This window comes from Diadema setosum, chromosome 14 (assembly GCF_964275005.1).
Source record: "Diadema setosum chromosome 14, eeDiaSeto1, whole genome shotgun sequence".
NCBI classification, from domain to species: Eukaryota; Metazoa; Echinodermata; class Echinoidea; order Diadematoida; family Diadematidae; genus Diadema; species Diadema setosum.
The window spans coordinates 22751018-22778884 of record NC_092698.1 but is presented as its reverse complement, the minus strand read 5'-3'; the positions used below and the strand labels follow the sequence as shown (position 1 = coordinate 22778884).

Sequence of the window (27867 nt, the reverse complement as noted above, 5' to 3'; positions counted from 1 at the left end):
GCAAAAAAGTCACAAGCACATTATATCGTCTCTCTAACTCCTGAAACTCCGCATGAAACAACATCTCAATTTAAGATAGCTCACTTAAATAAGCACAATCGAACAACAGTAAGGATGTCGCATCAAAAAATCCATGACTCATGATATAAGGGATTTTCTTTTGGCACTTCAAAACAAAGGTTAGATGCATTGCTATTTCTTTGGTTCACAGAGGCCACTTTTGAAACACCATAAAGTCATTCATGGCTGAATGTATTTCACAGTGCTGTCTATCACGCCAGCGTTTCCTTCTGCCTGTTTGCCAGCTCGAATGATCAACACATAAGCGTCTCAAAATCCGATTTTGCTTTGGTGACAGCTCTCTTCCAAAAAAAGAGTCTCTGCTATATCGTCATAGGTGGAACTCCATAAGAAGAAGAGGAAAAAAAATCATGCCTGACACTGTCCAAGATGCATTTTTAGGACACCAGCCTTGTGCAGTTTCTTCAGCACCACAAACTCGTCGGGTAAGTTGTGGAACCGCCTGTAGCCGTAGTCATAGTTATTACGCGTTGTGTTCACTCGGTTGTCGTCGTAGTGATACGGAATGGGCGTCTGCTTGAATTCGGGAAAGGGGTAAAATCCGTACATGTGAATTTCGTCGCAGATAGTTGCCGCTATATTGAACATCAGCAGCCCCGTACTGATTCGCTCTTCGTCGATGCCCTGTGTCATCCAGTAACTGAGAGTAAGAAAGAAAAATACACTTTCTTTAGACTAATGACACCATTACATACACGTCATCACATATAACAGTTGGTCGTACTTCGATTACGTTTCCCACCGCTATGAAAAACACTGATACATGACTGTGAGGTAGAAATTAATCTCTGCGCTGTCACAACTTGTTTGTTTATTTGTTCATTTCCATCTAAGAAGATGGCTGGATAGCCCATATTCAGCTACGTTAAGCTGGTCTTCCATGATGCGTCAATATAGGACCCCTTGTGCTTTGAACCAGGGAGGTGGAAGAGAGACTCTCTTCCACCTCCCTGCTTGAACCACGTGTATTTCATAATGCTCCTGGATAATGCTCCCTGTGAAGAAACTAACGATCAACATGATATTTAACCATCAACTCCATGGTCATTATATGGTTTCATTTCAAAAGGAACTCCACCATTTTGTTAAAAAAAAAAGACATATAGAGAAATTGTATGTTGCTTTTTTGTGTCTCGTTGTTGTTGAAGCCACTGGATAAAAGCCGGATTGAAACGTATCATTGCCATGTACAGTGCGATGAGCAGATATCAAAAGAATTTCCAAACTGCAGGATACTTAACGTTAACCTTGTTTGATGGGGCCTTCTTGTTCATTCCTTTCATTTTCAACGTTCATATTTTGATATCAAATCAACGACCGGTACACTGAAAATGGCGATAAGCAGAGAAATAACCAATAATTTGATTCGAAACAGTGGAGACCAAAGTACATAAACAGACCATTCATCGATTCATCTAGAAAATATAGATCATGAGTAATAAAGTTTGAAATGGCAGGAGTTTACTCACTTTATTATGTTATAGGCTTATACTCTTACAACCATACTTTGATAGCCAGGGCCTTAAAAAGGGAAATTGAGATTTCATTTTACTTTTACAATATCTACGAAGCATTTTCACCATTATTCAGCCTCTTCGTTACTTCCATGCAGGAATCAAACGTTCTTCCCTTTTTCTACTTCTCAAACTTTTAGCTTGATGAAATACCAGTATCTTAATGCAGTATTGACATGTATCTGTGGGTAACATCCTTCTCTTTTTTTTTTTCTCTCTCTCTCTCTCAATACCTACCCCATCCCCCATTAAAGAAAAAAAAAGAAGAAGACAAAATCACATATCGCATACATTATGATTCACGTACACATTAAAACAACACACCGACACGTACATGTCCACACACACTCCAGCTAACACACACGCCTTCCGGTACCACTCACTCGGAAATATCAGGGAGAATGTTTCCAGGAAAGGCCAGTTGGACGTTTTTAAATCTCTTTGCGTTCAGATTGAAAAAGTCAAGAATCTCCTGCACTGTCCTGCTGATGTAATGCGTCGAGAAAATTGGGATCCAGAGCACGTACTTTCCGTAGCTCACCAAGCGCTTCTCAAACTTGTCCCTATCTCCGTCCTTTTTAAGTCGCCCATACAATCGATCTAGGATGCTGGGGTTAAAGGTTATTACATTCGTGTGCGTTCCCACGTCCTTCTCGTAACCGTCGACGGTGGCGAAATTACAGCGAATCGTCAAGTCCGCGGAATCTATCCTGTTCCCGCAGCTGCTGTTGAGCAGAATCCCGCTATTCCCTACGACCGAGCAGGTCTTGAAGAACTGGTTCCGGAAAAGTTGTTTCGTCGGCAAGAGCCGCTTGAGTCCCGCCGGGATCAGAGTCATTGCCCTGGCCTTGGCGCTGTAGAATCGCTTGAGCTGCCCTCTCGTGTCGTCATCTGACGTCATTGTGATCATCTTGTAGGGGTTGAAGAACTTTCGCATCTCGGCTCTAGGGCAAGCAGAAAAAAAAAATGGACAATACTGGGGTAAGAGTTTGGTTCCATGGCATTGTATTGCTACTCTGTATTCCGTGACGCATCTGGAACGTCACAATAATTTCATTCTTTTTGGGGATGTATTCATCGGTTGTGTTCTTGATTACTCAAGCGGAAATATTGGAAATAAACATTTTTTTTTCAATCTGTTTCCCTCTACAACCTTCGTCCCATTGCTTAACATTCACTTGCTTTCATAAACACTAGGTATCAGATGTTGCATTTTATAGCTATAAGTCAAAAAAGTGAATATGCTTACTTTCATTCATTCATTCATGTTTTATTTTCATTTCAAAACAATTAATTTTGGGTAATACAAACGTCCAAATATGATGGTATATTCTTGTAACATAATTATAATGTCACATGACCTGTAGAAATAAATCTTGTTTCATTGAAGACTTGATGGAAATTAAAATTGAACCATTGACACCTGCTAAATAAAGGCTTTCACTTTATTCAAATGAATTGCACAGGAATGAAATCTCACTACAATTTCAAGACATTGGTCATACTCTTAATTCCCCATTTATAAATCATTTTTTATTTCCCACTTATAAATCCTACAAGATTTCTTTACTGACCTGCACAAAGCAACTGTTCAGGTGCTCGTGACAACTTTTGATTTATTGTGCTGCTTCTTATATTTCATAATGTTTTATAGATACAAACTAGTAAAAACATTAGAATGAATCATATATATAAACGCATATGTCTTTTTCTGAAATGTATATGTATGTGAATAGCAGTGTATGTATTGTACTGCAGTAAGTCAAAATACAATTAATGATCAGGCACATCGAACTTACTTACAGCTCTATTGGGCTTACACCTGTAAATAAAATGGAATGTCCCTGACCGCTTCACAAAATCGTACCACGAAAGATACCAAAATAAATGAAGAAAAAAAAATAATCAAAAATCAGAAACACAGTTTGGCAAAAAAAAAAAAAAAAAAAAAATTGATAGCTGCATATATTGAGTATGAACTCCTCTACAAACTGCATTATGGTTGGAAGACGATTTTTTTTTTTCTCATGGAATTTGAAGGGACGATATCTAATTGGGTGCACGTACAGAAAATAGGTGATTTTTTTAGTGAAAGGAACTCGTAGTCTGGCTTTGCGAACCCCGGACAGAGTTTGAGCTGAAGAACCCACCTTGGAAATTTGATGGATGAAAGGGAATATCTCACTTATCCAGGTTAGTGAAGATGAAACACTTCATTTCTCCCAGCTATTTTACAAAATTTTTGAATTTTGAATTCTAACACACATCTCTATATGGGGAAATATTTACCCGAGTGAGCTATATTGCGAGACAGAGCCTTGAAGGCTCCGTTGCGAGAGTTGAAATAGCGCCATCTACGTCTATACAAAATAATGTAACTAATGTGTTTTAGCCCTCCTGGAGTTCTCGGGGATTGTTGCACACGCTGAACTCTTTCGGAAGTGTTCGCTCTCTCTCCTCACAAGTGGGACTATGATTATTGTTAATGGATTCAAGGAATGCAGCGAGATGACAAACTCCGTAAAAGTGTAAGGAAACTCGGACAGCCTGTTAAAACTTTATGATCGAAGCTCTGAAAATACTATTAGTATTTATGTGGCCCCTCTGTAAATGGAGACAGTGTGAAAATTTGTGATGTCAGAATAGTTTACCAATAAAATCTTTTCAAATTACAAAACTTCAGCTCTCTAGTGAATAAAATACAATCAAACTTGTATTTCTGAGATAATTATATCAGAATTTACAGAAATAAGGACAGCAAATTATTTTGAATTTTGGTCTTACGTTTTCCCAAACTTTCTGACTACTAGTACAAGAAGCGGCAAAGCAACCTAGTTCAATCTAGCTTCAGCAGAATTAAGACTACGACGGCTGACCAAAACAGCCGACTTTCACCTAGTATATGTCTATCAGTCTTATTGATATAGATAGACCTGTGACTGGTCAGATCCACTCCAGCAAGTCGAAAAGTGCATAGTAACAGTTTACCCATTGGCTAACACCTCGGGCAAACATGCAAATTAGCTCCAAGGCTAACAGGGGGTGCCATTGTACGTAAGACATAAGGATGACCACCGTCAAAGAAGACGTTTGCCCCTCTGTTTTGGAAAGTTTATAAAACTTGAAGTATGCTTGAGGCCCTGTTACAATTGGTATGTTGAGTAATTTCACCTTGTACTTGATGTTTGTATTTATATGAAAATATCATGTTTCGCTGTCGTTTATTGGAATATTTTGACACCGAGAAAGTTGAGGAACTTTCTGACCTTGGGCAGGTGTTGGGTAAGTTCGGAAACAGCGTGCATGTGCGGTCAGCACACCGTTACCTATTTGCAAGAGGAAAGAGAGAAAGAGAGACAGTTCTGTCGAGAACTGTACAGTCTGGTGTAAACGTGATGCAGCTGTATAGATGATGATGATGATGATGAGGATGATGAGGATGATGAGGATGATGAGGATGATGAGGATGATGATGATGATGATGATGATGAGGATGATGATGAGGATGATGATGATGATGCAGAGGAAAGAGAAAATATCTACTTCAGCATCCATCACTGTATATACGTACAATAACTGTTCATTGATTAGCTTTAGTAGGGGGTGTAGTGTGGCCTTCTTTGAAATGCTTGTGTGCACCAAAACGTTTGGGATTGGACACAGTGGGCCCTCTAGTACAGTAGTATACCAGTAGTCAATAGTGGATAAGTATATTGTAATAGTCCATAGTAGTAGTAGTATAAGTAGTAGTAGTAGTAGTAGTAGTAGTAGTAGTAGTAGTAGTAGTAGTAGTAGAAGTGGATAAAAGGGTAGCTAGTGGTGTATATAATATTAACGAAGTATAGTATAAAAAAAATTGTAGAGGAAGAAAGAATGATAGTACACTGTATTAGTAGAAGGACCAGCAATCATCATGGTCGTAATGAAAAAAAAGAAGAAATGATAGTTTTGGAGACATGCATCGTAACTTTGTATAACCAAAATATTCGAGTACCTCGCCTGCAGGAGAGCTGTCTTGTTTGCAGTCCAGATGTGCTGCAGAATGTCGTCGACGTCGGCCTTGGCACGGTCGTTGTAGTGGACAACGGAGTAGTACGATTCCTCGTCGTAGTCGACATCGTTTGGTTGTTCGTCGGCAAAGCCTTGCATCCGCCTGCGTAATAAACAATACACAAATCATCATCAAAAAAGTTCTGTGTGTGTGTGTGTGTGTGGAGTTCTATGATTCTATCAAAGGTATCGATTTTAAGTTGCATGCTCGTTTCTTTGTCGAGGGCGTGTTTTAGTTTTTCTATCTGTCTGCACAGAGGTTGACAAAATTACTAATGCGCATCCGTTGTTCTCTCATAAAGGTCTCCCTCAAAAAGGACAAGAAAAAAAAAACTATCATGGTATACTATTATCCGCCACTTCACGAGTCACCTGAGTAATATGTTATTTGAGAAGAGTCACAAAACAAGTGGGACAAAGTACTCGATGAGAATGAGCCAGTTCTAGTTTACAACTGTAGTTGAAAAATGAATTCAACGAGGTGTGATAATTCTTATAGGGGAGAATGAAATTGATTTCCCAATGCACAAGAATGTACAACTAATACAAACATTTTTTTTTTGTATTTTTTTTTTTTTTTTTGGGGGGGGGGGAGGAGGTTATCCGACCATTAGCGTTAGATTGAGAGTAAAATCTATCCATTTAAAGGGGATGGCTAGTAACCGATCAGTGGGAATCAGTGGGAATGCTGAGGGATGATTGTTCCAATCCTTGTGGGATTCATTTAAGAGTACATTATATATCTACTGTTGTGTGAAAATTATTTGCTTCAGAACGGTCTCGCATATTCAAGTAATGTGCAGATGAATGCCCCGTCACTGACCAGGGACGCTTACCTGGAAACATTAAACTGCACATTACTTGAATATGAGACCATTCTGAAGCAAATAATTTTCACACAAGAATAGATATATAATGTACTCTTAAATGAATCCCACAAGGTTTGTAACAATCATCCCGCAGCATTCCCACTGATTTCCACTGATCAGTTACTAGCCATCCCCTTTAAGTTGCGGAATAAGATGTATATGAGAAAATATGAGAAAGAAGGAGTTCTTCAAGTGAATGTAGACCGGGAAAACATGTAATGGCCTAACGATCGTAATTCGGCTTCAATACACTTCGCGGTATGTGGTATTTGGAGAACATCTTTACAGGAATATGATCCGACCATGTACTGCTGAGTAGATTATGATGTCTGCGTTCGGAGAACTCGTCAGGTTTGGCCTAATTCCAGAGGGCGGCGTTAGTTAAAGGTAAGCTCCGCGCTGTTAGTATCATGTTCAAGTTGACGCTACAATATTACATTAAAAACAACAAAAACAAACAATCGGTATAAGGAAATAACAGAGAGGCTTTTATCCTGTGACTTTATAATGTGAGAAAGTTGGGTTTTACCTAAGCAGTTATATCGGTCTCTGTCACGTGTTAATTTTGCAAATGAATCAAAATATCGCCTCACAATTACCAGTCTCTAATTGAACTGATTTTCTTTCTTGTGTTTCCTGTTTCTGAAGTACAACACAAAGTAACATACAAAACAAAGTAAAAATCTACCCTCATCAAAGTATTGTGAAATTGTAAAATGAAGCGTTAATTACAATTAAGGGGAGTCTGATGTGAATATTTAGGTTGCGATATATATCACAGATATCAATGTTTTGTGAGAAAATGTGAAATTTCAAAATCCGATGCTCGATAGTGAATTTTATATGACATTTTGTCTGTTTTGGTATTACTTGTGTGCAGTTTCACTTGAAAGCGATCCTAAACATAGCAAAACACCCGACACATGCTTCCCATTTCAAGTAGACATACCGCGGCACCGAGATGGATTTGTGAACGCTCAATTTATTGAGCCGAACACATGATGGTGGAAAAATAGGTCACGGACCAAGATGTAATTGTAAATACATTTTAGCTCGTAGCCTTTGTCTGCAGACTTATCTACTCCCACTTCGTCGAACAGCCATTTAGTCTGAATCCACGTGGTCTAATTCCGTTTCGTCTACAACCAGTTCGTCTAATGACCATTTGGTCCAATTGCCACTTAGCTTCATTACCAGTTGGTCTACTTCCAGATGGGCTATGCCCATTTCGTCTAATACCAACATTTTATTAGACAAAATGGGAAAAAAATCCAAGGAGACAAAATTGCGATTAGACCATCTGGTCATTAGACGAAACGATAGTTAGCCAAACCTGGGCATTAGACCTAGTAAGGATTAGACCAAACGAACGTTAGACGAAATTGATAGTAGACCAAATGAGTTTAGCTGTAGTGATGTTAGACGAACTGGGAAGTAGACCATCTGATATTATTACCAAGTGGCAATAAACGCTATAAAGACCCGTCTGCCAGTAGAGGGTAAAGCAGCCAACGAACGACCAGCGAATTCGAAAATTTGAAGATATATGTTAAATAACATATCTGACGTTATCAATTAGCTATATATTTGTAAGGATTCGCAGAAAAACGATATATATTTTTTTTTTATTTTAAACATATTCGAAATAAAGAATCACCTCCAGCGTATCTCCGCGAATCCCTACAAATACCTTCACAAATGATGTGTACACTTTTGGCGCAAATCCAGTCATATAAAATTATTAAAGTCACAAATGAATTGCCCGTAATCTCCGTCCCTATTGATATTCATTTCTTGACACGCCCCTTTCCGTGCTGCTCACATGACAAACACTAAACAGTGGATATGATTGTATTATAGGCCATACTGTAGTGGGAGCACGCAATTTATGCTCAGTTCATGGGAAAGTGCATGCCACTATCTTTTGTTATTCGAATAAGTCATGGAGCAGTGATTAACAAAATGTCATCGACGGAACCTCAGTTTGCAAGCTTCTTTTGTGGGTTTTTCCTCACAAATATCTTTGCCAGATAATATAATGAATTTGCATTGCAAAAGAGTCCTTCAAAGAGCGTACATAATTTTTCTCGTTCTCTTTGGAGGAGACGTAACACCGCTCGTGTACAGCTTTTCCATTCGATATCGTGTCATTGTACTTCTGTTGCACAATGATTGTAATAATCATGAGTTTTCATTGTTGATGGTCTCTCTGCTTCAAGAGGCATACACTGCCCACTGCGACCATTGCATGTAGGCCAATAGTAGCTCCATGATGGCGACTGACGTGGAGTCCCATCGGCATCAAAGCCTACACATTACAACGGACTATCCACCGTCGCTTGCCTGGTGTTGCTGCTGCACTGAGCATGTATTCTGAACAAAAATGGAACTTTATTCCTCGACCTTGTTGAACGTGAAACACACGGATTGAGTTCGTTTACCGGTGAATCCCCCCCCCCCCCCCCCCCCCCCATCCAAGGAATCTTGTTTTCGGTCGTAGCAGGGAGGTCACCTTCCTGGTCGTAGCCTAGTTTGCGGGCACAAACCCTTGTTGGTCGGTAAAGGAGTCTGCGCCAAGACTACTACATGCAACACTCCAGCACTGTTAGGCCCTTTGTAGCTTAGAGTTTCTCCCTTGTTGGGAGAGGCTGCATGCAGTGCAGTGGGTGCGTGTATTAGTCTTGGCGCACACAGACTCCTTTACGACCAACAAGGGTTTGTGCCTGCAAACTAGTCGTAGCCTGCGCGCTACGCAAATTATGATGCGGAAAAGATGCCAGCGCCTCCTCTGTCCCTCTCTCCCCCCCCCCCCCCATTAGTTTCTACACTAAGAAAGGAAAGATATTCCAGCAGTCGATAAATAAATATTGTGCGGGGGGGGGGGGGTGAAATATAGGTCGCTCAATCCTAATGGCGTATTCTCATGTGAGAAACTTACTTAACAGTTGAAATGAGAATAATATTTGAAAAAAAAAAAAATCAGAAGATGCGTTTGTACTTGCATTCAAGACCAGGTCTCTACATGGAAAAAAAAAATAAAATAAAATAAAAAAAAAGCAAAAGTGAAAAAAATTCGACCCTGCCAGGACTCGAACCTGGAATCCCCTGATTCGTAGTCAGATGCCTTATCCATTGGGCCACAGGGCCGATCTGACAGTATATGCGCCATTGCAATTATAAATGTGTGTGTGTGCGCGCGCGCACTCCGTTGTGATACCAAGGCGGCGCTCCATATATCTTCGGATACTACTATGAAGTTCGTGTATACCACACGACGTTCTGTAGCTGCACTCCACTTTTGAAAAGTACGTAGTTCTTCGTACAAACGTTAGTACTATTTGCGTTTATTGATTATCAATATCCCTCCCCAGACAATTTGCCAGATCAAAAATGACAAAATACCGTATACGTAAGGAATGGTAATCCTCATGGTACGTATGGGAAGTATTTGTACTCATTAATTTACAAACAAATCAAATCCCATGCAAACGCAAGTCTTAGCACACATGTAAAAGCACTGACATGATACACACACCACTCGCACAACAATGTGACAAGGTAATGTAGGGTTGGACCTACTACTAATCGACCGCCTAATGTTTATTTGCTTGATAAGAATATTTAACACTGAAATTCACGTAAAAAACTTGACCTACGTGATTGAGAAAATCCAGCTCTATCAAATGCCGTTGTTTCCTTTTCGATTCGAAGTTCAGTGCAAAAATATCGCCGACGAACTTGCTTGGCCTCGTTTCAGCTCCCCGCGGTAAATCGCGTTTTTAGGATCGACCGCTGATTTTGCATTGACAATGCACGCAAACCGAGTTGTATTGAACACCGTGTTGTACGAAGCTTTTTAGAAGCCTTTTAGAAACTTCCATAGACATTACATTGTGCTGTCATTACGATTCGGTGAAAATATTCATTCGAAATTTTGTCCTTGATTAAAACCATTAATGAACAGTGAATTATCGCGTTTTCCCACACCATCCTAATCTACATTCAAAGCCAATCCATTTTTATGTGCTTTGCGCGCAGAGAAGTGCGTACTAAGTGTTCAGTGCGCGAATTATACGCGGTCGGTTTCAATAAGGGTGGTCGATATGTAGTAGGGCTACTATACTAGTATTACTGTACACTACGAAAAGGGAAATCCTAGACAGATTAATCCGTTTGTCCGGAGGAGTTCCAATCTTTTCTCTTTTTTTTTTTCTTCTTTTTTTTTTTTTCCTTTTTCATCTCTCCGCAGACGGAGAGGTTTCCGTGAAGCCAGCTCCGCGGAACACGACTAGATTCTAGATAATCTTTCGGTCAAAGAAAATCCACGCTGTCAATCATTTGCGATAAAATAGTTTTCCGCACCTATATTTAGTATACCCACAGCACAATACACTAGTGAGTGAGTATACCTTTTGTGTATGTACTATGTAGATGGAGAGGACTAGCATGAGGGAGACGAGTCAGACATGTCTTGCTTTGATTGGTTCAGATCTGAGAGGCAGTCTGTTTATTACAGCCAGTATGGCAATGGCTGATTATATAACATGTGGAGAACAGTGCCGTATTGTATTTACAGTCATGGGATGAAGAGGGTGGGTATGGCAGAGGAAGTGAAATGAACAGGTGGCGATGTTTATATGCGAGGTAATGAAGCATGGTGGTGGCTGGAGCAAGGAGTGTCAGGTTGACCGTGAGAAGGACAGGATAGAGTGACCATGGACCTACAAAAGAAGTGATGGTGAAATGAGAACATGTGATGGTACAATTGTTTCATACACATTTATGTACAGACACAATAATACCCACAGAAATATACCTTGGAGCTACTGTATGGCTATATAGGATTCCGGGTGCAGCTGGTTGGGTGCTGAACGGTAATGAGCTATATAAAATAAGTGATTTCACAAACTCACCGCGGACACTTTACAAGTCAGTAACGAAGCTCCTTTTACAACTGATAACACAAGACAAACACATCCAGAGTCTAAGAGATCATGGAGATAATAAAAACCCATTAGCACTGTCAGTGGAGCCGAGCAGGTGTGGACCAACAGAGCCGTGACATTATTGACCCCGATTCACCCCATCAGGAACTGTATGCATCATCGCGACAGAACGTCTTCTCGATCGATGAGCGAGCGAGCTAAACGGGCAGAAGACGGGAAGAGGGAAAATATCTCTACTTGTTACTCGAGTATTGTCGTTTAGCTAAAGCAATTAGCTCTAAGTTAATCGTTCTTGGTTTTAAGTCTTGCTTAGTTTTGCTTTGTTATTACTTTTTCTGTTACTGCATGGGCTGCTCAAAATTCAGAAAACCTAATCAAATAGGCCTAAAGCAATGTAGGCATAGAGATTTGGCCATTCCGCGCAATTAAGGGGACATCCTTCTGTGTTTGCATGGTGACCTTATTTTTTTTTTCTTTTTCTATGTGTAAATGCTCCGAATATTGCTCTCAATTTTGAGAATAAAATGATCGAATGTTTTATTGGCATCATGACAATACAGGTGACAAGTTGGCAAGGAGTTATTGTATATGGGGAGACTGCAACCACAAACTCTGCCTTTTAGCAGTCCCCTCCATTTCTAACAAATTTGATTCGGTATTTGTCACATTATTTTATATAATTCACAGTATACTATAAATGAAACATATATTCATTGATTACAGTGTTGTACATTGTACTGGTTTTATGTAATTATTGAATTTATTCATACATTTAAGTGTCTTATTGCAGTGTCATTTTTGTTTGGAATGAAATAAATCAAATTAAGAGTATAGAATGATGAAAAGAGACGTCCCGATATTTTTGTTCAATTTACTCCCGGGATTTACTCTAGTACTTGTATGGTATTCAACACCCTGATACTTTCAAATTTTCCAGATATGGATTGTTTCATGTTGTGCTTTGATTTATTTCCTTTTCGTTTGCCAATGTGAGTTCAACTTCAGCAAAATGGTCGAATGTTTGTTTGCGTTTCAACTCAATTTGCAACTAATACAACAATAGCTGATGTAGGCCTATATCGTAATTGCTTTACTTTTTGAACATTTTTTGTATTTTCCTCTTTTTCTCTGCCTGCTGAGGAGTCACAGGAGTTCGATTTTGAGAAACTAATGGCTGGAATGATTTGCTTGCATTCAATCGCCAAAAGTGTGGGTTGCGGGCGTGATGGTTTTGTTCCTAGCACGAAAACAACAAGTACTACTACTACTGTGGGTATACAATGTGGTATAGCCGAGCGAAACAAGCGAGAAATAAGGTTCAGGAGATGCAACTCAATTCCGCGGAAGATCTCATGGTAAAGCCACAGAAACATGCTAGGCGTGGATGGAAGGAACTTTAGTTGACTGACAGAATGCTGTCGAGCATGAACGTCGATCCGAGGCCCTTCTCTTGGCAACAACATCATAATTATGACCGCGATCAACAAGCCCGCTAATGTCATCCAAGGCTGATATGTTGCTGCAGTGTTGCTGCTTTGGTAACAGCTATTATTGATTGCAATTTGCAATATCCATGGTTCATCAGCGAAATTACTGTACATGATTGTTAAGTTATTCGTTCTTAGGATGGGTATAGCTTCAGGGCTGTAGGCAATTTCCTTCACGTATATAGTTACTTTTTTTTTGTCCTATCCAACGTGAACAACACTCATCTCGATCCAGGTTACTCAAACTGGTGACATCGAACGTTACATTACCCAGTGATAAAAACTACCTGCCTGCCACCACTCTATACCTCTTCCTTCACGTGTCAGACAAACTCTTCCTGGACCTCCCCCTAAAATGTATTCTCCACCATCTCCCCCACCCCCCCCCCCGTGCACACGCCCTCTCATAAACACGTCATTTACATACACACAACGCACACACACGCACACAAAATCACTATCAATACATAATATCAAGTCTGTCAAGTTTTTAGTCAAGACTGACTATATCACCACACCCCACTCCCCCATCCCCCCCCAAAAAAAAAAAAATGAGTAAACGCATCGAGCAATGTACACATGCAATGAAAGAAGACAACAATATTATTCTATGAAATTTTTCTGTGGAGTTTGCAGAGGAAAAACAAAACAACCCCTCCCGTATCAAAAAAAAAAAAGAAAAGAAAAAAGAGAGTGATCTTGCAGCCTCGAAACTTGGCTATTGTCATCAGGATCGATCTGCCATATCATCCTCTTGACAAGGTTGGATCTTCTTTTTTCATTTTTTTTGTTGTCGTTGAATCATTATTTCTCAAAGACTGGAATAAGGTCGCGAAAAGGGCGTTGCATAATTGGGCGATGCGGCGAGGGAAGGACTGTTTACAGCGTTGTCATGACTACGCAGTTGAAGAAGCAGCAGCATAGGGCCTAATTCAAAAAACATAAAGTAACAGTGAATCATTGTGAATAATGAACAAAATAACTTGCTTTTATCATATCGAGGTGAAGTGACCTTCTAAAGAGAGTAAGACAGAGAAATAAAGAGAGACGGGGACAGAGAGGGAAAAGATGACAATGAATATCATATTCATTGTCTGAAATCGCGGCAAGTTTGCCTTGGAACCTGAGTATTTACTTAACCTAAAATCTCCTTTGCTTTTGCTCTTTTTTTTTCTCTCCGAGAGATGTACGCACCCCTTCAGTTGCTACACATTGCAAGTATTACATTCAGGCCTCCCTGATTCAGAACTTGATTCATGTACAGTTTTCATTTGGATACTGAATGAGTGCATTGTAGTTCATCTACACGGCGTTGGCTTTGGCTATAGTGTATATAGCCAGATCGCATTATATTGTAAGTAACGAATACTAAACTTACGAGATAGCAAACGTCGTCATAGAACTACACCATGAAGAGAGTTGATAATACAGTTTTCTTAATCATATCGCTGTACATACCGATATATTGTTCAAAACCACATAGAATAACAATATCGTAAAAGTGATGGCTGAAAAACATTTCTTTCATTGAAAAAAAAAAGTTTTAAAAGATAATCCCTAGAAATAAAACAGAAGCGAAAAAAAAAATCAATAGCCATGAAGCCAGCTGTTCCTTAAATCCCTTTGGCGCTTCTCTAACAACATGAGAGCATAACCATCGGGTCGCAGTAGAACACATTGGGTGACTCATCGCGAAATCGACTCACGAATGTTTCAATTAAAGGAAAACTCCACTACATATGATACTTTAAAAAAAATCATGTAAATTGAAGTACAGTAAAACATACGAAACAGTAAAATTCAAAACAACAAAGCATAGAGAACCTTGTGAAGTATTTATGTTTATACACATGATATTCACGAAAAGTGTTATATCAGTAGTAATTGTACAAAATACATAATTATATCACTGTGATGCGCTCGCTTCGTACGATTATTATGTTAGTCGCCAAGGAGGTTATGTTTTGTTTTGGTTTCTGGTTTTAGGCCCGGCGCTTGCTTGTTTGTGTGTTTGTTTGTTTGTTTGTTTGTTTGTTTGTTTGTTTGTTTGTTTGTTTGTTTGTTTGTTCTTTTGTTATAAACGGATTTTGAGGACAGGTCCGTTTTGGTAAAAGTAAGGTGATTTGCTTTCATTGTGGTTGTGATCCAAATCATGATCTAGGACATTGTTATAAGTGATCGTACGGTGGCCTCATTGTAGCGGAGGTTTGCGCTCTCCGAGTGCTCTCAGTTTGTAGTATGTACTTATGTGCTTGTAAACTATTACTCTGGGTGGTTTTTCTTTTCATTGTGATGAACATTTCCTGCATTCTGTGAGCTTTAAATAAACTTCTTCAAAATTTAACTTAAAGATGAAGTGCAGGATCCCTGTGCCTAAAGCGATTTTTTTTTTCCAAAGAAATAACACTAACTTTTTAGAACACCATGCACCTCCCTCATCAGTCTCGACACTCGAGTGCTTCTGAATGCATGAAGAAGAATTCTCACGATAAAGGAAGAGTTTATTATTACGTCCTGGGGATGGAAATCTTAATAGCAAAAAGGAGCTGGAGGAAGGAAGGGGTAATAATGAGAAGAATCGCGGTGGAGAGCAGCGCAGGATTCGCATCTATACCGCTTTAGAGGGTAAGTGAGATGATCCAGGAGGAACGTTAATTCCACACAAAATATCAGCTAGGTTTTGTTTTACAGGGAGAGCTCATTGTCTGTTTGTTGTCAGTGTTTAAGTTGCCACTTCCATCTTCATCTTCACACAGAATAACCTGAGCAGATGTCACGAGCTTAAAAACTGACTTGGTTGTTGTTGTTGCAGATGGGCATCAGAAATGTTTCTCATTTTCCTACACACACATGCAAAGATACATTTTACCATCTCTTCTATTTCAATCTTCATCTTTACAGAAAATAACCTGAGCAGACGTCATGAGCTTAAAACTGATGTTTCTTTAGATGTTGTTGTAAAAAATATCCACATGAACAAACGTTTAATAGAAACTTCGCAAGGATCAGAAATGTTTCTCGCGCATGCGCATACGCATATACAAACATCATACACATTATTTTTCCTTTATGTTTAAAATCCCATATTACCTACACAATTCTAATCCATAATCGAACTATATCGCCAATATTCTGTTGTGATTTAACGAGGTTACGTTTATCGCAGTCACCCTTTGAGTGTTACGGTGACCTTGGGTCATACTTCAAGGTACATGCCATGTGCTGACAAGCTTCCAATCTGATTATCGAAGCGATGACATCATTGGTTGGCGCGTGACAGTGCGCCTCAGACTGCCAGCGAAGGTTTCTGCAAAAGCGATCACAACACTCTCCTTCACTCACCTCCCTGCTCCTACGCTCGTTTTCACGCTCGGGGACACACAAACACTCACTGGTCCGACCGAAATGAGCCAAATTCAAGGCGAAGAATCTGATTAGGACGTCACTCCATTGGAGGGCAAATACGAGACGACAGACGGGAACACACAAAAGTAGGCTCCTATGTACAAGTTATTGCAAACCTTCAAGATCGCATGGCAAAAAAACTCGCAGACGTTGCGGTATCAAAACAATCGGAGCGGAGTATCCTCATCAAGGAGTAACTGGGTCCCTATCTCTTTGCTCTGTTTCACTACATCGTGACGTTAATACAATGGTATCTAAATTCACTTCCTATTTCACAAGAATAGCTCAATCTTCATAATTTTACTGTTTTCCTTCTATATTTTACCTTCTTTCTGTCATCCATTTTTCTTTTCATTCCTTAAATTAGATCACTATGCCAACCAACATCATGATAATCAATACTAAATGTGTGGAAAATCATTATGGATTTTTAATCTTCCTACATACTAGTCCAAGAAAAAAAAAAAACTGTGGACCAGCTCCATTTCTATTTACCTACCAGAGGATAAGTTTGGTGGCATTTGCTTTAAGATCGTAATCGTGTGTACACTGCATGCATTCCCTGGTCCGTTGGGTGATGTTTGGGGTGAATGGAGGTGGACGCTTGAAAAGCAGGATTTCGAAAATGCATCATCAGCATCTAAAAATTCATGACACGTCACTGTAAAAAGACAAGTTCACCCAAATTATGTGTTGGTTGAGTGCATGAATCAGGACCTCCCTGCATGGATGCTGCAATACTGTATTAGAACACATGAGTGAACGTTTGAGGAAAATCCGACATTCCGTTCAGATTTAGTTTTAGTGCCACTATTGCTGGGTGAGAAGACTACAACAGTTTGTCACGTCACTGTAGGACAACGATAAAAAGAAAATGATACACAGAATTCCAAATATTTTCATATTTCTAAAAAGATTAAAGAGCATTTGACCTATACCTCTTTCAGAAAACAGGAGGAATTATCAAGTCGAGGAAATGTGTAGGCCTACTTTCCATAAAAGATACATTTTGTGGAATTCTCTTTATCGATTGCCCACAATATCATTATATCATTGTCCTGTAGTGACGTCACAAACTGTTGTATTCTTCTCATCCAGCAATGGCGGCACTGAAACTTTTTAACAATTCATAACTTTTACACGGTTTGACCGACTTTCCTCAAACTTCACTGATGTGTTCCGCTTAATATTGCTGCATTTTTTTGTCCTTATATTTCTCCACTCTCTTTTTAAATGGGTTTCGGCCCCCTGTTTTGTCTTAATTAGACTGATTTTTTTAGAACGTGCTTTCTCGCCTTCATGCCGAACAAACTGATAATTAAGTGTTGCTTGAAACTGATAATTATTACACAATCACTGCAAAAGGAGATGATCCTATGACACTGTCAGCGCTGACTCATCAGTCACATCTAATGACGTCTTTATGACGTCACTGAGTATGACATTGGAATATCTCCATTTAGCATCTGTCAACGCTCTGCGGTGTACACCCAGTACTTCCTACATTGTACGTGGAAGTCCTACCCTTCTACAATGTGTGAAGCAATAAGTTTAAAGAGAGAGAGAGAGATTTAAAGGTCTTCAAAGTTCACAAGAGGGAAAGTAAAGTCTTGATGGAAATTAGCACCAGATTGATAATCTTGCGTTGGACATCGTCCTAATAAGGGTAAGGAAGGGCTATAGGCTATACAATTTTTAGCTACCAATTTCCACATTGTTTTCCTTGAGGCCAGACATGCCAGAGCTGTATAAATAGAGTATAGGGCCTAAATAGTTTGTTCGGATTTGAAGTCGCTATGCAGTCCTCTTTCGCAATTATTACACTTTCTACTACTGATACTATTATTTTGGCTCTCTGTATGAAAATGCAGTCGTCTGTATGTGGTAGTAAAATGAGAACTGCTTTGTAATTTTTTTAATAACTTTATCAGAACTGTACAGATGTTACTCTTTACAATTATGTGAATACGCCCACGTAAAGATCAGCATCCATTGATCTCCGAATTTACACAACACGGGCAACACAACATCTCGAGTATCAGACAGTGAATTGACGATTTTGTAGGATGTTTTACCTACCGCGGGCCTCGATGTAGTCCCGATACGCGCTCCTTTTCTCAAGTCGTCACTCAATCTAATAATATCGCGGAGGAAACACAATTTGTTCGGAGGGCTTACTTCAACGCCTACGGTACCAAGGCCCGCCATGTATCAAATACAAATTGGGAAGATGCCACCATGTGGGGATGTAGAGGGTTTATATGCTCTACAACATGTGTCACTCCACAATCCAAAATGGTCTTTGAACATTGTGTATTACGCTATGGGGATTTCTTAGCCAATTTGTACTCAAAACACACAAAGCGTTAATTTGCTTTCCGATATAATGTCCTGGCTTTAAAGGGAAGATAAACCCCCAGAACAATGTGGATTGAGTGAAAGCAGCAACATTAGTAGAACACATCAATGAAAGTTTGAGGAAAATCGGACAATCGATGCAAAAGTTATGAATTTTTAAAGTTTTGGTGTTGGAACCGCTGGATGGGGAGACTACTGGAGGATATGACGTATAAGTGGACAACAATTCAAAGAAAATATAAAGGAAATTCAACAAAAATTCACTTTTCTAGAATTATGAAAGAGCAGTGGACCAACCGCTTTCAGAAAGCAGGGGGAATAATTGCTACCCTTAACATATGTCAATATCAAGTTGATGGAATTTGTAATTTTCATGAAAAATTGATTTTTGTAGTATTTTCTTTATATTTTCTTGGTATTGTTGTCCACTCATACGTCATAACCTCCAGTAGTCTCCTCATCCAGCGGTTCCAACATCAAAACTTTAAAAATTCATAACTTTTGCATCGATTGTCCGATTTTCTTCAAACTTTCACTGATGTGTTCTAATAATGTTGCTGCTTTCACTCAATCCACATTGTTCTTGGGGTTTATCTTCCCTTTAAGGGTCTAATCTTCATTAAGTATTAAGACGCCGGGGGCACTAAGGACTGCTAACACCATAAAGAGGGGCAGTCGGCCATGTTTTTGCATGTTTGTTTGTTTGTTTGTTTGTTGTTTGTTTTTAGAGAGCGAGGTTAACACTTGTAGAAAGTTCCCCAATCACGTCCCAACATCTAACATTACGAAAGAGAGGAGAGGACACGACAGGGCCTCCCTGATGTGCCGATTTTGACGCTGAACGTGTGAAAACAGGAAGGTACATCTAAATTTATAAACCAGCGAGGGATTTCCTTTTTTCCCCCGTTGACGAGATGATACGATCGCATAGCTGATCCTACGAAGGTAAAAACAACAACAATACGCTTATAAACACACGCAAACAAACTCGAGCTCAAGAACGAACAGGAGCATAAAAAAAGAACAGCATGTCAAGTTCTGTAGTTTTGGTGAGCACAGCTTGAATGATCGCCTTGATTTCTCAAACATGGCAGGTCGAGGTCACTGGCACTAAGGTGACGTGGAAAAAAAAAAAACACCACTGTAACACTCTGGTATCCGAACTGGGCAACGCAGAATACATGTCAAGGTGCTACCATGAAGCTAATTACTAATTATGGTGCAACCAACACGAGTGTCAAACGGTACTGTAGGCCCATCACTGAGGACTTTTCGGTGAAACCCTTGTTATTGCAAGGAAAAAAAAATATTGGTGTTGAAATATCGTTCATTCGGTCATTATAAACGCTATAGCTTCACTTGAGAGGGGATTGATACACTTTCTACTAGTTGTGTTTCATGATAACCGTGACCTGCCTTGTACACTTGACCCCCTGATGTTACAGTGGTCAACATCATGACCTCCAGCCCATGTTTATGTCTGTGGACCTCAGACCGAAGGCTTCGCGAGTCATTCCCCACAGATCATTGACTCTATAACCTGCGCACCCTCGCGCTCTACACTCCCAAGTACAACTGTAATTCCTGCACTAAAGAAGAAATCCACCACCACCCCTCCCCCTCAAAAAAAAAAAGCCCTATAAGGAGAGGGGAAAATTCCTTGAGAACGTTCCAAAATGACAAAAATCGGATTTGAAACAAGAAGTTATGGCATTCTGAAATTTCACAGTTTTAGGGAAACGCTTCTTGACCAGTCGTTATGAATATTCAAGTCAGCAAGTTGATGATATCTCTCACAATTTCTTATTCATTTCACATACAGTAATGATGAAAAAATCTCGTATTTCAGCTGCATAATTATAAAACCCGCCTTAAAACTACCCATAATTAAAAAAAGAACAAATGTTAACTCTGATATAATTTGGTATGGGAAAATGCTTTTACCCGCATTAGCTAAAAATAACAATTTTTCCAAATTTCCGAACATACACGAATGTGAGGGCATGACATCATCAACTGGCTCATCTGAATACTCATAATGACTGGTGAAGAAATGAAAAAATGTGAAATTTCAAAATATTATGTCTTCCTTATTTCTTATCCGATTTTTTATCACTTTGGAATGTTCTGAATTTTTTTTTTTTTTTTGGGGGGGGGGGTGGATTTCCTCTTAGTATTTTCAGACACATGCACATTTCATGTCATTGTCAGATCATGAAGACCTTCACACCAAGGAGGTATCAGTATATAGTGTGCCTCCCTGTTCATACCAAGTAGGTAAAGTAAAAGCCTAGCACTTCTTTGATCATACACGTGTACTGACACATACCTGGACTTACACATACAAACACTCGCCAGGTATAAACCCACAGATTCACCACGGCTCCCGAGCCACCCCCTGACTACACGAAAGGATTCACTAAACACGCGCAAGCTCAAGGCGAAACACAACAGTTGCAGGATACGACGCTTCCGGTCAGTGTCGGCAGCTGTCGACTTGCAAATCAATTGTTCACACTTCATTCTAACTTCTGTCCCCTTGAGAAGACATCGCATGGAAACGGCAGTATTTCACGAACACAGGAGTCCGAAAAGAAACAGTTGTACAACCTCCGATTGGAAAATACTTGTTTGCCACACTATATTGTAAACAGATTAAACTGAAACGTGCTCGAGCTTCGTGAACGCGAATACGAAGGTGATGAAAGGAATGACAGAAAGAAAAAAATGAATGAATGAATGAAAGGAGACGAATGGAGGAGAAGGACAAAGAAGAAACAGAAAGAGAAGGAAATGTGCAAAAAGAAGAAGCTTCGAGGAGACATATAAGGAAGAGATAAAGAAAAGAAAAAAAGGACGACAATGGAGGAAAAAAGATGCCGAGAGGGATGAATATTAGTTCCGACCTCATCCTTTGGATATGGCGTCTCGTTCTTCACGTAATGGCAAAATTATACCACTAGTAACTCCTTGATTATACCAATCATAATTGAGTGGAAAGAAATCAAATTGCTCCTCGCTCCATGCAGGCAACCAGCCAACAAAAACAATGTATGCAACAACCACTTAATCGCCACTATATTCCTAGTTAGCATGATAACCTATGCATGTTCGTTATCTATCTTCTGTGGATGTGCGCCTGTCAAAAAAAAAAAAAAAAAAAACCTCGCGGCAAAGAGTTGAAGAGAGCTGTTAAAAAATCATACTCAGTCATGTTGACTTTAGACAGAATAAGGTCAAATCAAACCAGGGAGGTGATCGGTAAAAGCTCAGATGTTTCATCAACATCGGACCTATATTGATAAAGTTTTAATATCGTGAAGTACTTTCATTAAAAGACGATATTCAATATGAATTCAAAAGAAAAAAAAAGACGTGTAATCTTCTCACCAAATTGATGTTATGTTGCAAACTTTCATGGACCGAATGCTATGTTGCTAAATTACAGAAGAAGAAGAAGAAAAAAACAACAAAACACAACAGCCATGAAGATAATGTATGATATTTTTGCACACAAACAACCAAAAGGGAAGTTGTGAGTTTATTGATAATGATGACAGCGTCCCGTTAATATTTAATCTGTTAATTTGCATAAGTGGTTGCAATCGATATCACTATATACAGCCGTCGAGAAAATATAAAACTGTGAATTCATAAATGTTTTTGATGCTGATGAAACCATCGTCTAAACCATTCGGTTCGCCTCATGTTAAGTCTATGTATCACAGCAAACTTGAACATGATGGTGGAATTATTCATTATCGTATCAGCCCTGTAGGGCCTACCCATTTCAAAACAATTTCATCATCCCCCGTTCACTACATTACTTGCGTCAATGGCACATTTAAATATTGAAAGATGTCAATCAGACATAACCACTATTCATCTGTATAAAGGTATGCAGACTGACGTAGAACTATTCTCTTTCCAATCTTTGCCATCGTTGATTTTTCTCACTTATTGGCATACTTAACAAGCACAGTTACAGAAACCCCAATAACAAATAAGGAAGAAAATTGCAAAAATGTAGCATGGTTCGTATTTCGTGGGTTTCGGTCTGTTTATTCATCACGAAGTTGACATTTTTTTTTTATACCTGACTGCGTGGAGCTCTCTATAATACGAATTGACAAACACGCTGAAGGGAGCGTGTTCAATGCACCAACGACTGAAGTAGGGAGAAAGAAAAATACACCTGATCTTTATTTTGTCTCCGTTTAATTGGGGTCAGCACAGACTGGCTAGCGGCCAGAACTAACACTCGTGTTGACCACGGAGGCCAGACGGGCAGAGCGCCGACATAAAAACCCCAACTGCGCCTTCCTTCCATCTATTTATGCTGGCCTCATTTGACCTGCCATAGTTAGAAAAATATATAGTATATAAAAAAGGGCCTATAAATGGCTGCGCCACATCGATCATCCTTGCACGGTTCCATCGCACTTTCTCACGGTCAGGCCAAAGCCAGGCAACTGCACCCATTTGGACTTTGGATGTTCTCTTGCTTGTCTGTCAGAACGGGCCCGTATCACCAGCCAAATACCGCTGCACCCCACGTAAACCAAGTCGAGCTCAAGCCAATCGGCTGCGAAAAGTTTGGAATAGTTCGCTTTTACTATTCTTATTTAGTCTAATCTTGTATATTATTAGGACCTATATGTTGCTTGGTAATTTGAAAGTAAAAAAATCAGAGCTATTCAAATCATTGAAATACAAAAATCGGCCACATTAACACAAGAGAGTATTCCTAAAGGTAAATTGGCAACTCTGTATGATACTGCGGCTCAATATTTCTGCAATGATTTCCATTTTTCTGGAACATTTTGTTACACACATGGCAGGTAACAATATCAGGATGGATTTTCCCCTTCAATATCACGACGTAACTAGTTTTTTTTTTTTTTTTTTTTTTTTTTTTGTTTTTTCAATTAACGTGCCACATAAACTGTGGCAATATTATATAGTATAATATCAACTTTGCATGGGGGGGGGGGGAGAATCATCCAAGTCTTGTCCCACTCTGGCTTTAATATTTCAATGTCGAATTTATCATCGGAAATTCACAATCAAATATATGGTGAGCTCACTATTTATGTCAGCATTCACAGTTGATCAAGGATAAAAAAAAAAATGTCTGGTATCTTTAATATTATGTAACATTTTCTAAGCAAGTGAAGATGTGATATAAAGCACTCTCAATCATATCATCCATTCGCTGCTGAAACAGTTCGAATGGTCACAAACATTCACTAACCTGATTTCTCACTCACTACAGAGTATTTGATCTCTCTTTCGCTTCCTCGATTTCCATAAGAGAACACTCCACGTGTGGAGACTATTTCCCTTTTTTATGACAAATTTAGACTGGATGAACCACTTACACGCTTTTTCTAAGCTTTTCCCCCGCTCCACCTGTTGGGAACATTATTTATTTGCCTATTTCTTTCTGGCCTGTGTATAAACCACATCATTTTAGTTGGTGCATATTATTCTACATCAACTACCCGATGTATAAATGACGTATAATAAACATTCCAGGCAGCTTACGTCTCTCTCCCTCTCTCAACTCAAGAAAAAAGGCTGGGAATTGAGCGAATGAGCTGTGAAAGTTGTCTTGTCAATAGTTAGCGAACATTATTATTCACCGGAGGCTGACATGATTTGTGTGGAGTGCCTTGGCCCTCCCCCATCCCTCCCTCCACCCCCCCCCCCAAAAAAAAAAAAATGGAGACGTTTTACAGTTCTGTTTTCTTCTTCGCGGTCGATAACCTTACTAAAAACAACATCCTCAGGTAGTCATGATCGAGCCAGTGGTGACACAAATCAAGGGATCAAAAAGATATCAAATCGTCAAATTACAAAATCATAATTATATGGGCAGATATTAATATTCAAAATCTGCATGGTTTTGTAATATTTTCTGTACCGAAGACTTGGGAGGGTTGTTAAACTATGGCATAAGCGCTATTCATAACTGGCATACTTCGATGAATACTTCTGTTAAACAAAAAAAAAAAAAAACCCAAACAAACAAACAAACAAACAAAACAAAACAAACAAACAAACAAACAAACTTCCAAATTCCAGAACGTCCTTATCTTTGTCCGAAGTAAATTTGTCATGCTCCTTGATAATTATGTTCGAGTCTCCGCATCAAAGTCAACTTTTCCAATGATATAATCAGATATCACATTAACAAAAAGGAATGAAACTCATAAAGTCCATTAGAAATTCTATAACTTCCTTACTTTATGTCATATTTTAAGGAAATGTGTACGTTTCATTTTGTTTGACACTTCTCATCATCTCTAGTAAAAAGGCTCGGATGCATTATGAAAGTATGTTCTCTATAGCTAGGAGAGAAACATATGCGATATAAACAGGGAAATGGAATATCTCCCTGATAAAACTGTCAAGCACAGACATGATTCATGGTGTCATGGTCATCGTCCGATGGCAAGCATCTTTTATATCGTCCCTTTTCCTTTTTGGGGGGTCGCCGTGCACATGGGTCAACATGTGCTCGGTCGACAGGTATGGCGAGATAATTTGTGAGGGTCAACTCAAGGGTGTGAGGGTCAATTCCAGGGTTGTACGACCTGCACGCTCGTCGTGCCAGCACTTAACAAGAGTGTCGTTGCTGATGCGTCAACATTATCCTTCGAGTGATTAAACACGGACATTCACAAAATGGAGAGGGTTCCCTGGAGTTCTTTTGAGTGTTATTCTTGAATAGGAAAAAAAAGTACAATGTATTTGCGAGGAGTATCGTTGTACTCTTGTGATCAGTTAACTGACGAGGAATGTAAAAAGGGGAAAAAAATCCTGTGTATACACTAGACTTGTCCAATGAGGCACAGAGATTATCCCGAACGGAATAACATCAAACTAAAGTTGAGGCTCATGTAAAACTAATGCATTCATGCTACCTCACTGCTTGGAATGGAGATGAAAGAATCTACACCCTAAAGCCAGACGGGAAACTGAGAAACGATTAAAAAAAAAAATCTCGACCACTTTGAAAAATTAATTCGAAAACTTGGACTGCCAATTAACTGGGATTAACAACTGGGATCGATGAATCTTATCTCACAACATAAAAACTCCCGTAAATATCTTGTTCGACTTCATCGTGCATATAAAATAGTGTTGGGCAGAATATTGTACATATCACATGATAATGAGCAAAATTCATGCTCGTAATGTGTTTCAATGAAGTATCTCCAAATTATCCACTCCAGTGCCGAACTATTCGCGTGGCAAAATCAATCATAGTAATACGAGTACTCTTTTTGTTCTCTTACTCTTTTGTTCTCTTTTCCTTTACGTCCCTTTCCTTTCTTTCATAGTTTTCGTTACTAGGTTGCTTGTTTAACAAGACCAACATTTTCATCACGGGACCTATACATTACAAGCTCTGCTTTTTAGTAGGTCCCCCACATTTCATGTTTGTAAAATTGTCTTCTGATGTCTACAGTCTTATGCTCAATCGATTTTACCACGTTATTTGTGTTTGCGATGTGGAACAATAAAATCAAATCAAATAAAAAAAAATCAAATCAAAAAGAGTACTGACCGTACAAAAATGGAAATACGTAATCCAAGGTTATCCTACACTGTTATGAGTATAATTGTTACATTTTAAATGATACGAAGTACATGAACAGCAAGTTGTATGAGCGAAAAGAGTGTATCAATTTTGGATCAGGAAGTTCGAACACCGATGTGTAGGGGATGTATCCTTGCGCTTGACGGACAAAGTTTGGTCTCTTCGTTTTTACCGCCGTTTTGAAACGAGGATGACACCACTGCTTGATATTTCCAATTGTTTCGTTGTTCTTGCATTTTACTGTTCCTATTTTTGTGCTTTTATTTGATTTCCATTCAAATCTTCAGACACAAATGATACATTTATAAAACATAAGTAAATATATCGTGTACATTAGACATAAGTTATTAGTTATGTATAATACACACAATATATTTACGTAATATACACATATATACGAACTCTCCCGCCCCACATACATACATACGTACACACACACACACGCACACACACAACTCACACGCACTACACAGTGCACACCAAATGCAGGTGTCAGACTGTAATATTAAATAAGAACAGAGAGCTGTACATATGTACCACCCTGGTTAGAATGAAAACAAACTAATGTGACAGCAAGAAGTGTGGGCATGAAAACATTCTTTTTATTTACTTCCTGGGAGTGCGTTTAGTGTTTCCGCCTTTACTATGAAAACAACCTTGAGACATTCGGATTAAAATGTCACATTCCTACTACTTAAATCTCGTCTCCTGTTGCTGATACTCATTCGGCCCATACAGCAAATGCAAATAATTATTCCCTTGCGTTGTGTGTGTACGTGACAGTGTTTTGTTTTTGTTTTGTTTTAAAATAAATAAGTCGAAAGAAAACTATAAGAAGCGCGCTTCCTGCACCTCATCGAAAGGTCACGTGGAACCCAGAGATATAATTATAGGTAACTTACTACGGCAGGAGAGTGCTAATACTCTGGGTACATCTCCAGTTTTGTCTGCTGAGTTGAAACATTTAAACATTTTATAAAGAGACAGCAAAGTCTTCTGTAACTGATAGATGATGATTTCCCTTTGTATACCTTACGCATAATCTAATTCTAGGGTTGTCGACTTTAGCTGCAAATTTTTATTAATATACTATACACGTGCTTGCTAAATTGAAAATTAACTACATGACTGCACAGACTTAGCCCCAAGAAAAAAGGAGATGATCCAAACTTACCTGGGTATAATTCCGGTGGTACCGGCGAAGTCCCGGTAGGCCTGCTGGAGCTGGGCGAGGGGGAGGTGGTCGGGTGTCTGGATGAAGAGGAGGAAGAACACGGCGACGGTGAGGGAGATGAGGAGGACAATGCGACGTCCAGTTCGAACCAGCATATTGACCTGATTATCGACGGTGACACCGGAAGGAGCGGACTCGACGAGAACGGAGGGCGACGCCGTGGTGGCTGAGTAGGGTGGATATCTCCTCCGCACTCTACGTCAGGTGTGTTTCCATCATGGGTTGTTCCCCTCACATGAAATATCAAAAAGACGGCTGGCAGTACCCACCCAACGTTCTCCTTATCTCAAATCGTTATATTCCACATTTTTGAA

General features: G+C 39.3%; 1 protein-coding gene and 1 non-coding gene across 2 annotated transcripts; both read right to left on the bottom strand.

Moving 5' to 3' along the window:
* Window positions 1-429: 429 nt before the first annotated feature.
* LOC140238215 (alpha-N-acetylneuraminate alpha-2,8-sialyltransferase ST8SIA3-like) lies at window positions 430-27648 on the bottom strand. The gene is made up of 4 exons (XM_072318152.1): window positions 27494-27648; window positions 5590-5748; window positions 1979-2539; window positions 430-721 (listed from the first exon to the last, which is right to left on the bottom strand). The coding sequence occupies exons 1-4, from the start codon at window positions 27646-27648 to the stop codon at window positions 430-432; spliced, it is 1167 nt and encodes a 388-aa protein (XP_072174253.1).
* On the bottom strand, window positions 9589-9661 carry Trnar-acg (transfer RNA arginine (anticodon ACG)). Its single transcript has one exon. It is a non-coding gene; the product is annotated as a tRNA-Arg (tRNA).
* Window positions 27649-27867: the final 219 nt, after the last annotated feature.

Bases quoted from the DNA above. Each gene is read 5' to 3' on its own strand.
- LOC140238215 (XM_072318152.1), bottom strand. From the start codon at position 27,648: ATGCTGGTTCGAACTGGACGTCGCATTGTCCTCCTCATCTCCCTCACC. The intron at 2,540-5,589 runs GTACTCGAATAT...TGCTTGCCCTAG, and splicing joins ACAGCTCTCCTGCAGGCGAG to AGCCGAGATGCGAAAGTTCT. The intron at 722-1,978 runs GTGAGTGGTACC...TCTTACTCTCAG, and splicing joins ATTCTCCCTGATATTTCCGA to TTACTGGATGACACAGGGCA.